General features: G+C 40.3%; 1 protein-coding gene across 4 annotated transcripts in view; it reads right to left on the minus strand.

The window, feature by feature from the left end:
* sgcg.L (sarcoglycan gamma L homeolog) overlaps window positions 1-17,798 on the minus strand; it is a 119,783-nt gene that overhangs the window by 32,064 nt on the left and 69,921 nt on the right. For 2 of the 4 annotated variants that reach the window (XM_041582667.1, XM_041582668.1), the window contains exon 2: window positions 7,586-7,780. In XM_041582667.1, coding sequence (XP_041438601.1) covers window positions 7,586-7,780 — 195 coding nt within the window. Of the gene's footprint in view, window positions 1-7,585; window positions 7,784-17,798 lie in introns of all 4 variants that reach the window. The other 2 variants (XM_041582666.1, XM_018247732.2) reach the window with 1 other exon arrangement.

Raw genomic sequence — 17,798 nt, forward strand, 5'->3', positions numbered from 1 at the left:
GCGCTAGCATTCGTTTGTGCCTATTGAAAATTCGCTAGTAATCTTTCGCTTAGGTAAATTTGCATAGGGCGGGTAATTTAAAGTTGTATGGACGTCTTTATTATAAATGTTGCTGCAAATGCTTGAAGTTACCACTTTTTATCGCACATGGGAACCTTAATAAAGACAAGTCAGTTAATATAATGCCCTACACATGAGCCCACTGTAAAATGAATGGTCCATATCTTATAAAATGTCTGGAGAAAACCGGTTACCCAAAAAAAGTTTGTTAGAACTTTTGCAGGCAATCCCGCCTAAAAAAAGGAAAAGTCGCCAGTGTTTTTTTGAACATTTTCGGCACACAGAATATGATGTAAGTAACCCCAAGTCATGTGACTTGTCCTCTGATAAACTTGAATCACTCTTTACTGCTGTACTGCAAGTTGGAGTGATATCACCCCCCTCCCCCCCCCCAGGAGCCAAACAAAAGAACAATGGGAAGGTAACCAGATAACAGCTCCCTAACACAAGATAACAGCTGCCTGGTAGATCTAAGAACAACACTCAATAGTAAAAACCCATGTCTCACTGAGACACATTCAGTTACATTGAGAAGGAAAAACAGCAGCCTGCCAGAAAGCATTTCTCTCCTAAAGTGCAGGAAAGGCAAGTCACATGACCAGGGGCAGCCGGGAAATTGACAAAATGTCTAGCCCCATGTCAGATTTCAAAATTGAATATAATAAAATCTGTTTGATCTTTAGAGAAATGGATTTCAGTGCAGAATTTTGCTGGAGTAGCACTATTAACTGATGCGTTTTGAAAAAAACATGTTTTCCGATGACAGGATCCCTTTAAGCTGAAGGTTCAGGGCAGAGTACTGGGCCTCCTCATATACATGGTGATTCTCTGAAAAACATTTTTTTTGCTATCAGCATATTAAACACCAACAAATTAGAACAGGAATCATATACATATATATACTCTTCCATCCAATAGTGTAATGGCACAAGGTTAACCCTGTATAACCCTAGGGTTATCATGCTTTGTCACAGACATATGACATTTGGGTGGCAGGGCATATGATGATGTTTGCATACCTCCCAACATTCGCGCGTAGCTTGGCGAAAATTTGTTGAACACACTCATTTATGTGGCCACACCGCCTAATTACCATGTTCATTTTACAAAATTTGCCAGATTATGAAAGTTTGAACATATTTCTGTGTTTTTTATTCAGTTATTACAGTTTGTTTATGAAGTTGAATTGCCCTTTAAGCTGTGAGTCTAACTTTTCCCAAGGGACCTCCTTATCTAAATGGTTACAATTACTTATTTGCTTATCTCAAAATTGTTACAAAAGTATCTTAGCTGCACTTGGTGGCTGTTCTGGGCTCTCCTCCAAAAGCCAATTCAGTTAGAAACTTTGTATTTTTTTCTGGCTGTTCAGTGCAGAGAAAGTCGGGATTCTTCAGTACAAACGAGGGACTGCAGGTAGAGCTGTCAAAAGCGGTACTGTCCCGCTGAAAACGGGACAGTTGGGAGGTATGCGTTTGGGGTGGGAATAGTGGAACTATAACATCAGAGGCAGGAAGATGATTAGAGATCAGCGAAAATCCCATGTTCCACTAGACTTTGGAAAAGGTATAATTCTGAAACCCGGGCAGGTATTACTAGTACCCACTGCAAACTGGATATTGAACTATGTAAGACGTAACCAGCTCCTTATATAGAACATTTGAGTGGCGCAGAGAAACATTGGCAGGCCAGTTCATAACAGAGCGCTTGGCAAACTGGCAAACCTTGCTCTTGGAACGACTGAAGGGAGCTCATTTATGAACTTTCTCTTCTCTAAGGTATAAACCTGAATATTAAAGCACAGCGCTCAAATTCTGACAATTCAATTGACTCAGCCTCTGCGAGCTTGAGCAAGACTAATGGCTTTCTGAATTTCTGCAATGTACTCAAATTGTTTTATTTATTAGACTGTCAGTTGGATAAATGTTATTATATAGACTTCTGGCTTCCAAGATGCCGTTTTCTTTATGCATTTCAAATGTTCGGCAGTTTGTTTCTGAACTCAAGAAATACAAGTCATTTGTTTATAATAATGAGTTTGGGAAGATTTCATTTTTATCTGTCTGCAGAAAAACAAGGTTTCTGGTACCTGCACATGGGCAGCAACCCCAGGATACCAACAGTGTCTTAAATAGAGCTCTGTGAGGCACCAATGCTAACAATGGTATTATTTAGGCATCTGATTCCTTTGAACCCATTTCAACTTGACAGCTTTTAGGTTGCACACACTGATCCAGTGTCAGACTGCAGACCCTTGGGCCAACCAGAGGATGTGACTTCCACAGTCCAACCACCACTGATCACCTCTTGCCCATACCACAAACCCACAATAGGGCTGGGGCCTACTGTAATTTGTCATGGCAAACTGGTGGGCCAGCCAACATTGCATTGATGTTTATCAATAGTATCTGCCATAAAACAAGTGAAGTCAGTACATATGTTGTTTACAGGTGTAGGGGACTGGCAAATTAGTCTCCCAGTATTATTTAGCAGGCAGTCCCCCAGTGTTATAGACACAATTAGGAGGGGGGATCTGTTCATATTCCTGCTCCAAGATATGCCCCTTGGTGTTCACACAGTGCCCAATAGATGGCACTATGCTAAAGTAGAAAGTCCTGGGCAGCCATGTGCTCAGGGTCCATCTTGTGCTGGCTCTGGCCTGAGCAGGTATGCAGGGTATCCAGTGGAACCTAGACAGGCCCGGTCTAGTAAGGATAGGCTACTCACCTTAAGAGGTCACTCTAGGAGTGACAGACAGGCTATTTATCTGAGCAGCTTGAAACTCCTCTGAGGATTGTGAGTGGGATTATGATCCCAGTACCAATTGCCCAGAAGTAGGGACTAAGTGTACAGACCTAGGGATGTGAGTTTACCCTCAGGTTTCACTTAGGGAACAGGCTGAAAGCTGGGTGTACCCCAAGCAGCTGTTTACTTTGTCCCCACCCCTGTGGGGGATAGCTACTGACCAAAGGTGCTGTGAGTATATGCGTATCCACTGTGCTGCATGATCCTGTTTGTTCTGTATGTGCACTGCATTGAGGATTGTTCTTGTACAATAAATATGTTCATTGGTTCAGTTATAAGAACCACTGGCGCCCAATTATTGCACCCTGAATCAAGTTACAGCACACTACACCCTGCATTCACATTGTTTGCGAGGGCTTACTCCCTAGGATTTAAGGTCTCATCCGGAGCACAATATTGGGAGTGGAGCTCATAAATAGAGAACGGTGCACTCAATTTACTATAGCGCTACACATGTAAACAAGTTATCATTTTAGAACTGACGGCTCTGCTGTGCATTTTATTGTAGTGCAATTAGACTTTTCTCACTGGATCATAAAGGTAAAATAACCCCAAGAACACACAGCGCATAATTCTGACTTTACTCATCGGAGCATTCAGCCAGACTTTGTAATTACTAATTTATTAGTAAACAATAAACAATCATACATTGTTGTGCTGAGATAATGAGGTTGAGCAAAGATTGTTTATAAGCAATTAGTAGAAGCAAGGCTGGTAATGAATTTGATGGAACGATACTGTTATTTCACCATCCATTTCGAGCTCTGTACGTGCGCAGACTGTCTTCTAAAATCCCTAACAGCCTGGTGGGTTACGTCGGCAGGTATTCTGTTTGACGGTACTAAAGGGTTTTGCCCATAATCACTAAGAATTCTGTCCTCAGAATACAAGGTGTTAACTTTTACCTTAAAAGAAAGAGAAATATTGCATAAAGTAGTATAACAATCCAGCATGCAACTGGGCTGGATGATGTCACAGGCAGACAAACAGGGGAAGGATTCCTCATGTCCCCTACAGTAGTTTTGGATAAGGGATTCTATTTCCTTTAACTCGCTTGACTATTTCTAATGCCTTTCTGGCAAATAACAGAAGCTTATCTGGTTTTATGGAAGGAACATACTCCCAGGATCAGAGCCACTGTCTCTTCCTTCTGGCCCACCCTGCTGAGCATGGCCAACCATGCACCTCCCTTCTAGGTCCCACAAGGCCCCACCAACTGTGCACTGCCATATTAAATTTAATTTATTCAAACTGAGATGAATAAAGTTAAAGATGGCAGTGTGAAACACAGGGCCATCTTTAATTTTTATGCTAGACCCAGTTGACAACCTACTTCTCTTTCATCCTCCCTCCCTTCCTTCCACCTGGGCTGACTATGCATCTCCCTTGTAGACCCCAGAACCTCACTGACTGCACACTGTCAGACTGACTTCTCTTCTCTGAAATGAGACAAAAAAAGGCTAAAGATGGCTATCTTTAAAGGACATGTAAAGGCAAAAAAATAAAATCCCATTTTTACTTTCTTTAAGGAAAGAAACCTATCTCCAATATACTTTAATTGAAAAATGAAACCTGACTGTATGCAGTGAAATTCTCCCTTCATTTACTGCTGTGGATAGGAATTGTCAGACGGTCCCTAACTGCTGAGCAGGGAAACAATCATACTTATGAACAGCAGGGGGAGCCCCCACCTTACTTCCCAGCCATGCAGAACTCAAGCAGCTTTGTTTATGACGATCCCTAAGCAGCCCAGACCACACTGAGCATGTGCACAATCTTAGTCTTGCAAAGATGTTTAACAAAGATACAAGATGGTGACCCCCTGTAGCCAACTTTGAAAGCATAAATTATTTGTATGATTAGGCTTGTGGTGCAGTAAGTGGAGAAAAAAAGTTACTACCTAATTAAGAACAGGGTGAAGTAATGCTTTTAATCTATCTGCAGTGATCATACTGGCATGTTTGGAGTTGATTTGTTTATTGGCCATTTTCTGCAGTGATCTCACAAGCATGTTTGGGGGTAATGAGCATATGATCCATTTCTGCAGTGTTCTTACATGTCTACTGTACATATAGTCATTGTCCATTTCTGCAGAAATGTTACTGGTATGTCTGGGGCTAATATGCTAGTTATCCATTTTCTGCGGTGCACTTACTGGCACGTCTAGGGTTAATGTGCTCATAATCCATTGCTATTAATGTGTTCACAATCAATATCTGCAGTAATATAACTGACATGTCTGTGGTTAAAATGCTCGTTGTCCATTTCTCCAGTGATCTTACTGGTATGTCTAAGATTAATGTGCTCATTATTCATTCTCTGCAGTCATTTTACTGTTAAATTACTTTTTATTATGGCTAAAGGATGTGGCAAAGGGCCTAAAAAGGTTGCAATGACCGCAGTGCATTTTTGTCCTTACCTTCAACTAACCTTGAGACAGTCCTGCTTGTCTGTCTAGATAGTGGAGCTGGGTGATGGTAACAGTGGCAGGTGTGTTCGGTGGGTCCCAGTCTGACACTGGTCCCCAAAAGGTTCCTTTTTTTAAACCAAGTATTTTTTCCTTTACTGACACAGAATCATTTTCTGTCTTTTAGAGGTTCTTTGCCCATTAAACAAACAAAATTAACAATTATAAGACACACCCAAGCAGAAACTCCAATGCATGTGAATTGCATCACGGCACATTAACGGGCTGATATCTGAAATAATTAACATCAATTGGAAAATGATTAATTACAACATTACTTCTGTATAACTTGCTGGAAGGCCTTCATAAACAGAGAGAAGAACCTCGCGCAACGAGATTAATTGCGTAGCCGTGGGAGAAGAGAAGCAGAGATAAAAGGATTAACAAAACAATAAAGGAACTTGCACGGCAAATACGAGAAATTTCATTTCCGAGAAGTAAATGAAGTAGTAATACACCGAATTAACATTCGCACTTAGTGGCCCTACAGCACTTGAAGAATTGAATTAAATGTGTATAGAGGCATCAAATTACTTTTTTTTTTTTTAGTTTTAGAGTTCCTTAAATGATCATAAAGCTAAAAATGCTAATAATACATGAGAAATATTTTGTGTTAACCCCAATCTTACTCTAAAAACATAAACTACTTGTTTTAAAGTGCCTTGAAGTGATTCCAACACAATACTGAAAGTAAACGCAGTCTGGAAACGCATTATCCAGAAATCTTTGAATTACAGGAAAGCCGTCTCCCATAGACTCCATTTTAACAAAACAATTCACATTTTGAAAAATTAATATCTTTTCCTCTGTAATAATAAAATAGTGCCTTGTACTTGATCGTAGCTAGGCTATAATTAATCCGTATTGGAGGCAAAATAATCAATTTGGGTTTTTTCATATTTATATGATTTTTAGTAGACTGAAGGTATGGTGATCCAAATTACAGACAGAAAACCCTGAGCAGGTCAGGATAACAGGTCCCCTACCTGTACTACCTTTGTCCTGGAAAGGGCACTTTTTTGTCCAGATTACTTTATTTAGGGTTAAACAGCCCAAACCTCTAGGCCCTTGTCACTAATAAGCACTGGAAACCAGACTGCTGCCCATTTTTATGGGAATATGGAGCAGCTGACCTCTTAGAGCCCTCCTAAAACATGGTCATACACTGGCCAACCCTTCAGTATCCATCTGAGCATCCCACAAGTTGCATGAATTGATAGAACATTGTTGGCTGTGCACCGACCTGGTCAAATAATCAATTCATCCATTTGCTTGGGCTGACAGTGCTCTACAATAAATTTCTACAAAATATAAAATGTATCATGCATAGGGCTGCCACCTGGCCGGTAAAAATCATGCTTGATGCTAATGTTACTAATAGGAAAAAATGTCAAGAATATAGGAAGGCCGGTATTTTTTTCTAGAAAAGGTGGCAACCCTAATTATGCACCCACCAGCACAATGCACCTTCAGGGGACATGTTTGGCAAATAAACTGTGATTCTGTCAAACAACCTCCGAGCGCACCTAAATGCCCATATGGCCAAAAAGTAAAGTTGGAATAGTCAAACTGCCCAGCCAAACATGAGCATGAAGAGACCTGAATCCAAAAAAAAGTGCTAGGAATCAGCATCAGACTGAGGGTCCATGGCCCATCAAGGTTTCTGTCTCGGGGCCTCCACCTGGATTTGGTGTATCTTTAATATAAATTTTGAGGGTAAGAACAGTGGAACCCAAGATGTATGTGGGGCAAAGAGCAGATTGTTATCGGCCTTCCTTAGCTGTAGGGTCTATAGTTACATCACTGGTTATGATGCATCTGGCACAGCTACACAGAAATGATGCCTAGAACTTTATAGGCACTTTATTATGCATTATGCTTCCAGTGTTGGGTATGCCAAGAACATAACCACTTTAACCACTGTTGTAAGAATTATTTTAATGTTGCATTCCCTAATTAGAACAACCTCAAATTATATGTATGACACAATTAACTGTTAGGTTCATTTACTGGGCACTGGGCAAATCAACCAGCCATTAGCTCTATTCCCTCTACTGCAGAAAAGCTAAAGCAAATCTGATCTCTGATTGGTTTCTATGGATACAACACTGCAGCAATTTTGCCCAGTGCAAGTAAATGAGGTACAGTAAAAAAAAATTTAAAGGGTAATACAAAAATACTAAAGATAAAACAATCTCTTAAGCCACAAGGGTCTTACATGGTAACTAGGTAAATGCAAAAAAAAAAATCACTTACTGGTGAGAACCACATTACTTTGAGAATCCAAATGGTCAGAGCGAAATTCACAACTAAGATGATGAGGAGAAGGAGGACGAACAGGTAGAGGCAACGTTTTCTCCATCCATAAATGCCAATATTGTAGACATACTGTTTCTCCGGCCTCTCGATGTTTGTTCCTTGTGTTGCTGTTGTATATTGTTCTCGAACCATCTGCTGTAAAACATATAAACAATGCATGACAAACCATTTCATAATCCGTCTTTAAGCAGCCACCTGTGCCTTTCTCATGAACACAAAGGGCCTTATTAAAATCCAGTATTTGAATAAAAAAAGTCAGACCAAACTAGAATCCACAATTGGACCTTATTTATTATTAAAAAAGCATGATTCAATCATATCAGGTAAAAACACGATAAAATCTAGCCAAAATCCGAATCATACGATTATTTCAGATTTTTTTTCCTGAATAACTAGATTTTTTCGGACTTCTTCCCTAAGCAGATTTCCTAAGCAGACATTAGTGCACTGTATAATCAGAAGTTACTGGACCCCAAGAAAAAAATCTTTTTAGTGCTCCATTGTATAACAAAACATGGGGAGGATGTTTTGAAAACATATGCTGAAAGGACCATAAGGACTGCCTCTGGACCCTCTATGATAGTGATCCCCAACCAGTGGTTCCAGAGCATCATGTTGCTTACACCCCCTTGGATGTTGCTCCAATTAGCCTCTAAGCAGCTACCTATTTTTTAATTCCTGGTTTGTAGGCAAGTTTTGGTTGCATAAAATCCAGGTGTACTGCCAAGCAGAGTCTCCTGTAGGCTGCCAGTCCACATAGATACTACCAAATAGCCCATCACAGCCCTTATTTTGCACCACCCAGGAACATTTTTCATGCTTCTGTTGCTCCACAACTCTACATCTGAATGTTGCTCAAGGGTAAGAAAGGTTTGGGACCCCCGCTCTATGATGTTTGGCCTTCCAGCAGGCCTTCAGGTCCAGCGTCTCTATCTTCAGGCCAATGCAGAGTCAACATGTCCCCACTATACACTGACCCCAATGCCTATCAATGTTAACAAAACGGTATTTACATGATTGTGTTCTTTAATAGTGGAGTGTAAGATGAATATATGAAGTTCAGATGCTGTTGCTTTCACACATTGAGATATGAGACTTATGAGATTCTTTCATGTTAGTCAATGAATAGTTTCAAAAACTTTTTGATTCAGTGCCATCTGAGGGTGGCCACATATGCACTTTGGTTTGATCTGGCCTTGTTGTTCTGCCATCCATGCATTTATGGGTATACAGGTATTTTAGACAGACTTTCTTTAATTAGATGGCCAAGCAATCCAGTCTGTCAGTGCTCCTTTTTGGCATATGTGTTAGACATTGGCAGATATAGAAGTGAAATGGGCTGCAGTTCTCACTCAGCCCTATTTGATTTTTTCTCAAGTTCTCTAATCATGTACAGGTATGGGACCCGTTATCCAGAAACCCGTTATCTAGAAAACTCTGAATTACAGAAAAGCCATGTCCCATAGACTTTTATCCAAATAATTAAAATGTTTAGAATTGATTTCCCTTTTCTCTGTAATAATAAAACAATACCTTGTATTTGATCCAAACTAAAATATAATTAATCATTATGGGCAACGAAGCAAGCCTATTCTGTTTATTTATTGTTTAAATGATTTTCTAGTAGACTTAAAGGACCAGTAACAGCAAAAAAAGACACCAACACATATTAAACTTTAAAGTCGCTAAGTCCGCTCGCGCTCTTCTTCAGAAAAGGTGATCTGCAATCGAGTGTGCGGCGCTCCATTTCTCCCCCCTGCCTTCTTTATAGGAGATAGGGAGGAGAAATCGAGCGCTGCAGGATGGATCGCCGCCCTGTCTCCGTTTCTGAAGAGGAGCGCAAGCAGAGTTTTGGTAAGTTATTTCTTAATAAAGACTTAGCGATTGTAAAGTTTAATATGTGTTGGCGGAAAGATCCGATATCCGGAAAACCACAGGTCCTAAGCAATTTGGATAACAGGTCCCACACTTGTATATCATCATATTTGATAAAATGTTGGCTTTTGGATAGCTTTCTCTACAAGTAAACTATTTCAGGTAAGGAGATTCTGTCCTCATGTTCGCATGCTGAGCAGAAGGAATTCTGGGAAGGTAACCCAGTTTCCATTTTCAAAGAATACCCTTGGTCTAATGCTCACCAAATGGGATTTTAAGTACAGCCAATGCCATTGCTGATCACATCCAGTAATGTAACTATCCTTTTCCCCCTAATCCCCCCTCTGCTCCCCCAGTAGTTACAACACTGATCAAATCTCAACTAGAGACCAGTTTCACCCTTCTAGGGGCCATCAATATAGTACAGGGTTTTTCTAATCAGCAATTCTACAGCCATCAACACGACAAAGCATTTCAGGGAGTGAAAATTATTCTTTTTTGGGCCATGTTCTCTGCTTTTCTAGTTGTACAAAAAACACAACACATACAAAAAAAGCAATTTTAAATCACACTTAATAAACCATGTCCTTGCCGGATTTCTTAATCTGCACAAATGGCTTCTGTAATCAATGTAGATGAGCCTGACTAAAAAGAGGAGACGGCGGAAGAGCATGAAGCTTCGCTGTGAAGCTGTGGAACAGTAATGTGACTTAATTGCACATTACACTAATGTTTAGGAACATGACCGTGTAGAAAAAAATTGAATTACTTTAGGGTGCACCTCCGAAGAGTACTTAATATTATTATAGTTCTTGTTATAAATAGAAATAAGTGGTGGAATGCAATTGTAAAAACTGCGGCTGGATTGCACCGCTGAGAAATAATTGCACGCCTAAAACGTCCTCATTTACTGCTAGATTAAGTGTAATTTTTGCATGCAAATCTAGTCAGGCCTATAATCACTGTTCATTTTCTCAATGTACCATACACAATTATTCCAGTACTTAAGACAATTTAAGGTGTTTTTAGTTGTTTGCACAGAAGTGGACTTTATGCAGGGATAATAACCTTGGTTATATTTATTCATATCTGCCACTGAGAGCTGGCACTTGACAGCACAGAAAGCCTTGCTGAATTTAATAAGGAGTATACGGGACAGAGTCGTCGATAACTAGCGTCGTCGATAACTAGCGTTGGAAGCCCACTAGGAGAGAATGGGTTAACTCACTAATATTCAATATGTTTCCCTGCTCCTCGGCTTTTCTCTTGCCTTGTATGAATGATGAGATATAAGACTTTTAGCAATACAGGTATGGGGCCTGTTATCCAGAATGCTTGGGACTAGGGTTGCCACATGTCCAGTTTAGACCCGGACATCCCTGTAATTTGAAGGAATGCCCGGTTTTCCAAATCAGGAAAACTGGCAGGATTCCTCATGATTGACACAGCGATCGGCCAATCGCTGCATCATAGTCACGCCCCCTGATGTCACGGTGCACCTGCCACATCACGGCCCCTCCCCTAAGTGTCACGGACCCGCCCCCTGCTCGGTCTCCGACTGGCAGAAAAGGTGGCACCCTACTCGGGACCTGGGGCTTTCCGGATAACAGATCTTTCCGTAATTTATATCTTCATACCTTAAGGCTAGGGCCACACGGGAAGATTCAGGGAGATTGGTCGCCTGGCGACTAATCGCTGCGTCTTTGAGACGACTAATCTCCCTGAATGGCTTGCTGGTATCTCACACCCACTAGCGCTAAAGTCGCCTGCGCAATTTCGAGCGGCTTTGAAAAACGTGTGAATAGGAGCAGGCGACTTTAGCCATAGCGGGTGCAAGATACCAGCAAGCCATTCAGGGAGATTAGACGCGGCGATTAGTCGCCAGGCGACTAATCTCCCTGAAATCTTCCCGTGTGGCCTAGCCCTAAATCTACTAGAAAATAATGTAAACATAGGCATAAACAATAGGCTGGTTTTGCTTCCAATAAGGATTAATTATATCTTAGTTGGGATCAAGTACAAGGTGCTGTTTTGTTATTACAGAGAAAAAGGTAATCATTTTTAAAAATTAAAATTATTTGGATAAAATGGAGTCTATGGGAGATGGCGTTTCCATAAATTCGGAGCTTTCTGGATAATGGGTTTCCGGATAACGGATCCCATACCTGTATTGTAAGCATGTCTGGTTGAAGAGCTTCAATGCAAATAGATAGTTTAATAGAATCTGTAGGTCTGGATTTGTACTGATTACTGATTATTAAAAAGTATTAAAAAGCAGAGCGTTGCACTGGGAACAGCTGTTATATCTCCTTTCCACCCAGTTCTCATTTTCGTTCCCTTTTGGGGAAGTGAAATACGAGCAGGGTCGGGAGGAGATAGAGCAGAATAGAAAGCTGCCCCTGACAATCTAATTATATGATATTTTCCAAAATAGAGGAAACTCATGTCACCATTGTCTTGAGACATGCAAGAAATATTTTTTAAGGACATCAAAGCATTATCTCGCGGCACAATGAACAGATATAGGTGCAAATAGCGTGTTTTATTATTTGCACCATCAGCGGAACAGAGGAGATTTCCTTGCCCTGGCACAAAGGTTTCTTACTCCTTTGCTGAAAAAGCAGCTGGCAGTTTGTATAACGATACGGGTAGTGGGAACAGAATGGTTAAAAATAAGGCTTGCCCTACATGAACTTCTTTTATTTCATGGCATCTTAGTACTGGACATTCACAGGCAGCTGCCTTAATGTCTGCATTTAATGCCAAACGCTACTTGATCTTAAATCAGACTTGTCAGATGCCAAAGGGCTCAACACTCGCCGAGCTTGATGCGTTGAATTCGAAATTTGGAAGTGAGCCTGCAGACCCACATTTAGCCCCTGTCTATATAGCCCATAATCAATTTCTATTCTCGCTGCTGAATTTTTTATATATGTTCTTCCCCGCGTCCTGACCGCCCCCAACCTCTCCCTCTTGCCTCCCTTGCTTTCCATTTGCACTCGAACTCGACAACATCTCCATTCGTTCTGATAACTGCTCAGCTCGGTGGTACCCAGAAGGCTTTAAATATAAATGATATTTCATTTTAGTTTAATCATTTCAAAGAAGCAATTCTAATGACTGCTACATTAAGCCAGGAGCATAAACAGTGTTTTACAGTTCTACATTACTACGGTGCGGTGTGTGTGAGTGAGTAGGGAGTTCATTGGCCGGGAGACATTTTATGCCTTCTGCTTCCCAAGAAAATATTTTAACCATTGAAAGATTACATGTTGTAACAGCTTTTTCCATACACTCAGGGGTTATTTACTAAACTCTGAATGCAAAAATCCTGAAAAACTAATGATTTTTATTTTATTTTATAAAATCGGAATTTATTAAACCCTGATGATGGAAAATTCCGAATTAGAAAATCCAGCATCTCAGACCTGTCGAGGTTGCATATGTCTATGGGAGAAGTCCCAATGATTCCAATGCTGGGTTTTGTGCAATACCCCAAAGAAATCAGAGTTTTTTGGTGAAAAATATGGGGAAAAAAACATGAAAATCTGATTTTTTCCTGCAAAGCAAAATTTGTAGCAGAGTTTGTAGCAGAAAATGATGAGCTAAAATCGGACTTTGATGAATAATCCCCTAAAGAGAAAATCAGGTCCAACAGATGAAGAAACAATCTATCTCCTCACATCATTGACTACTAACATGTGTTACTCCTCACCACCACTGAACCTCTAGAGATGAGTGACTTCCTGAAATTTGTTCTGTTCCAGTTGTTGGAAGTCTCTGATCTGGATAAAAACAAACTAAACAACAATGTAGTTGTGTTATTTGTCTATTTGTTTCCCTAAGTGACATTTTTGCAGTTGGTCACTTCACTCAACAAATGTCACCTCTGGTTCTGCTCTCTGGTTAAAAACTTTTTACTTAATGTCTGTGTTTTAGGTTCAAAGAACCAAATGTCAAGCTCTAATGCACAGGCCATGAGGGTTTTCCATGAAAATATATTAATATACTAATTGCACCAGAACTAGAGTCACAATTCGCCAATAATCAACTGAAAAATGTGGTTCACCTAATTCTACAGACAGTGCCATATATATATATTATATATATATATATATATACACCAAAAAACAATCTGCATTTCCTTAGTAGGAGAATTAATGTCATATAGCGAGGGGGGTGATCATTTAGTACCGGGCAAAAAACAGTTTCATGAGTTCCCAGAAAATAAAGAGAGCTGTACTCATATGATCAGTGGCTTTATAACAGGAGAGACTAGACTACATAGCTGTAAAACACATGTAATAGAACCCAAAGCATGGGAAACCCTTACATAACAGCCAATACTTTTTGATGGATTTCACAGAACGTTCCCTTTGTGCCTTTGATGTTTCTTGGATTCTCCATATGCCATAAGGAATAATATAAACCCGGCTACACTCAGTAGGTAGGTCTTTAGTTGCAGGTAATTTTATGAAAGTATTTTGGATAAATTTAGAAACAGCAGACTGAACAGTACTTCTCATGCGCTTCTGGTGACCACCCCAATGGCGTACCTCCAGATGGTCCTGGTTTTTGCAGGAAAGTCCCACATCATGGATAGGGCTTTATGAGAGAGTGGATGGGGCAAAGCCGGGCCAAGCCAGCCAGGCACCCTAGGCAACTCGGCCAGCCCCCTCCCTCGCATGCACTCAGATGAGCGTGTACATGCATAGTGGAGTCATGGGGGGTTGATGGAAGCGTGTAGTGACTACCTGCCACCAGACTTTGGTTTGTGGAGAGGCCACCAAGGCCCGGGCCTAGGCCAGCAGGATTTTAGTGGGCAGCATGCTGCCCAACCACACCTACATTGGTTCAGAAACCATGGGGATGCGCAGGAGATACAAACGTTTTTGAAATTTTTTGTGCACCAATCCCGATTGCTCTGGTTCCGATGATGAAAATTTGAATGAATAAAAGTGAGTGGAGGGGGTGATGAACCACAGCGGGCCTAGGGGCACCCACTATGTAAATCCGGCCCTGCCTGTCATTGGTGAAGAGGTCCTGGATGAGGGATAGGAAGGGAGAAAAGGTACTTGCCCAGCGCCCTCTTCTGCCTAACCCAAGTTCCGACCCTGGTTTGGGGTAGTGTAAATGCATAACTCGGCATGCTTTACTCTGTCCATCATTTCATCTTTCAAATGTTGACTTGGTAGGTATGTAATTATGATAAGCTTTATTTACAGTACACATAAAACTGTAGGTAGTGCTGCCTAGTGCTGCCTAGATCAGAGTATGACTCCCTTGAATAATGGCAGTTGCTCCCTTGTAGTAACACTAAACACTTGGGGGTCCGTTTACTAAAGTGCGTTAAAAATATTCGCACAATATATAGACAGAATTTTCGCCAAATATGTTATCGCCAGTTTACTAACCTGCGGTAAATATAAATTTGCGAATTTTCTTGCGCAAGAATAATTGTTCGCCAGTTATCGCATTTGCTGAAAATAACGCTACGTACACATTAACGCATGGTTTACTAAACAGCGAAATGTGCTAAAGACAAAATTAACGCCAGAATATTCGCAAACTTTTACCGCCACATATGAAGTGGCGTAAAAGTATTTTTTCTGCCAGAAAATTCTCAAGGGGCAGGAAATATCCCATAATAATGTTTTTTTTTTACCCATCATTCTTTGCTGACAGGAGAGAGATCTGTAGCTATTGCTGACAGGATGTTTTGGCTTCTGCTTCTATCTGGTGCAACAGCAGCAGTTTCAGCTCAGAGTCGTATTATTGGCAGTGGCATCACAGTCCAAGGATTCGTCAGCCTCTACACTTTTTGGTTTCATTGTGATTGGCTACATTAAACTGTGCATTTCTATGAAGCAAAGAGATTGACTGGTATCATTTCCTATGATTCTATTGGCAGAAGAGTTTATATGATGCAGACATGTTTGATTGGTGTTACTCTGGTGATGTTGTTGGATGGTATAATCATCAGTCAATAAAGTTTATAGGTTTTGAAGATGCATTTCTGGCCATAAATGTCACAGTAAAAATTGCCATAATAACCGCCATAAAACAAGACTATTTTATAGCATAAATATTCGCAAAAACGTAATTTTTCGCCAGAAAATTCGCAACTCGCTAAAATTACCGCTAACGTAAGCTGGTTCCTTAACGTAGTTACCGCAAGTGATCGCAATGACTTCTGAGCGCATCGCTGTTTAGTAAACTTAGTCGCTGCGAATATTCTGGCGTAAAAATATTCTCAGCGATAACATGCGGAAACTTAAAGTCAGATTTACCGCACTTTAGTAAACGGACCCCTTGGTATAAATCTATATTCCTGTCAGTACATTTGCAATAATGGTTCCTTCATTTCATTAGAGAACAAAGGCAGGTTTAATTGGTTAATAATTACAGGTTAACTAATTATCCATTAGACCTGAAGAAGCTCGAAAGGTTGAGAAAATCAAGGACAGAGGGAGGAAATCACAAATCTAGAATAGAATAATTGTCTGGAGCTTAAACCTATGATAATCAGCAGTTATGGTACATTAACTACAGTAAGAATAATTATAGCAAATATATGATTGGTCAGTGGGGCTCATTTACAAACAGTGGGGAAATTTGCACCTGGGCAGTAACCCACAGCAACCAATCAGTGATTAGATTTTTTTCAACAGGCTGCAAGAACAATGAAAGCAATATTGGTTACTGCCCAGTTGCAAATATGCACAGTGTTTATAAATGACACCCACCAGTATGTTTCCTCTCCAGTTTTGTGAATGTTAACAGAAGGGGGAAAAGGGAAGACTCGCAAGCATCTTAAAGCACTGAAAAATAGAAACGATTCTTAGTAATTAATTGTTTGTACCATCCGGATAAATAAGAACATTCTTAGAAAGCTACAGAGTGACAACAATGATTTTCTCTTTACATAATACGCCTTCCATTGTATGCTGACACATGAGGTATCTGTCTTTAACTGCTGTTTTATTGTCCACCATAAAATATTCACTTTGTTTATAAAATGTCCCCGAGTTCATTAGTCACTGCCTATAATTAGAAGGAGCAGCTGTTTTCAAAGTTAATGTATTGAGGGCTTGTGGTGTTTGCTCATTTGCTTCTACTCCTCGGAGGCTAAGGGCAACTGCCTTCTCTTGTGAGCAAATGCTCCTCAATCCCAAAGTCATTCTACTGAGCCTCTGGTATCTGGAGCTGAAAGCAAAGCCATATATATATATAATTAAATAGGTAGGTGCACTCAGAGTACCTGTAAAAGCCTAGGTGCTGGAACAAGGAATCCTAATTACAAACAACAAAAAAGTCCGCACTCATAGGTCTTGTGAAGCAAAAAGAAAGTGGATTTATTCAACGTTTCGCGAGCCGTCATCATATATCTCACCTATATACTGTATCATGCATAATACATTTCCCTGATTTTACATTTTTCTGGATTTCACACCATTTTTTTCTAGTCCCCTGAAAAGCATAAAACGGGGGTTCTACTGTAGTACTAATAGTAATGTAGCATGTAATGTGAGCAGAAATAATGTCCCCATGCTACACATTAGCACAAACTATAGAATGTAAATAGATAAATATTGTATATCCTTCTGTTTGTCGCTTTAACCAAGAATTTGACCCTTTTTGTCAAAAATTCATGCAAAAAAAGTTATGAAATGGATTGATTGAATGGGCATTTTTTATGTCGACAATTTTCCACGCAACATTTTTTCTATTATGTATTAGAGTGCATCTGTGTTTTTTTGTGGCAAAATATTTCGCTCATCCCTACCAAGAACGATAACCGACCCATTTCTCAACTGCATAGTGACAGAAATACTACATACTGAGTATTATATACAGTGGACCTCACCAGTCTTAAAATCCACCACCATTCTATAAAATGTCAACAGAGGAGACATTCTGGGTGTTAGATTACCCATCAGCCTTTCTCATTACCCATGGGTGGTTAGTGGTGATTAGCTCAGCCATGTCAGGAATGAGTTGTTTAAGGCTGTCATAAACTAAAGAATCTCAGACAGATTCAAGCACACTCCTATTTTGTATCATTACGGGCAAGATGGTCAGGACAAATAGCTAGTGGTTGTCGAATAAATTCGCCAGGTGCGAATAAGCGGCTAGTTTCAGTATTTCGATAAATTTGCAAATCTGCCACGAAAATTTGCTGGCGTCAAAACATTCTGAACGCATGTTGAAAAAGTTGCTTGCATCAAAACTGCTGCGCGTCAATATTACTCGCCAACTGACTTTAACGCTGGCG

This window comes from Xenopus laevis, chromosome 2L (genome assembly GCF_017654675.1).
Source record: "Xenopus laevis strain J_2021 chromosome 2L, Xenopus_laevis_v10.1, whole genome shotgun sequence".
Lineage (NCBI taxonomy): Eukaryota > Metazoa > Chordata > Amphibia > Anura > Pipidae > Xenopus > Xenopus laevis.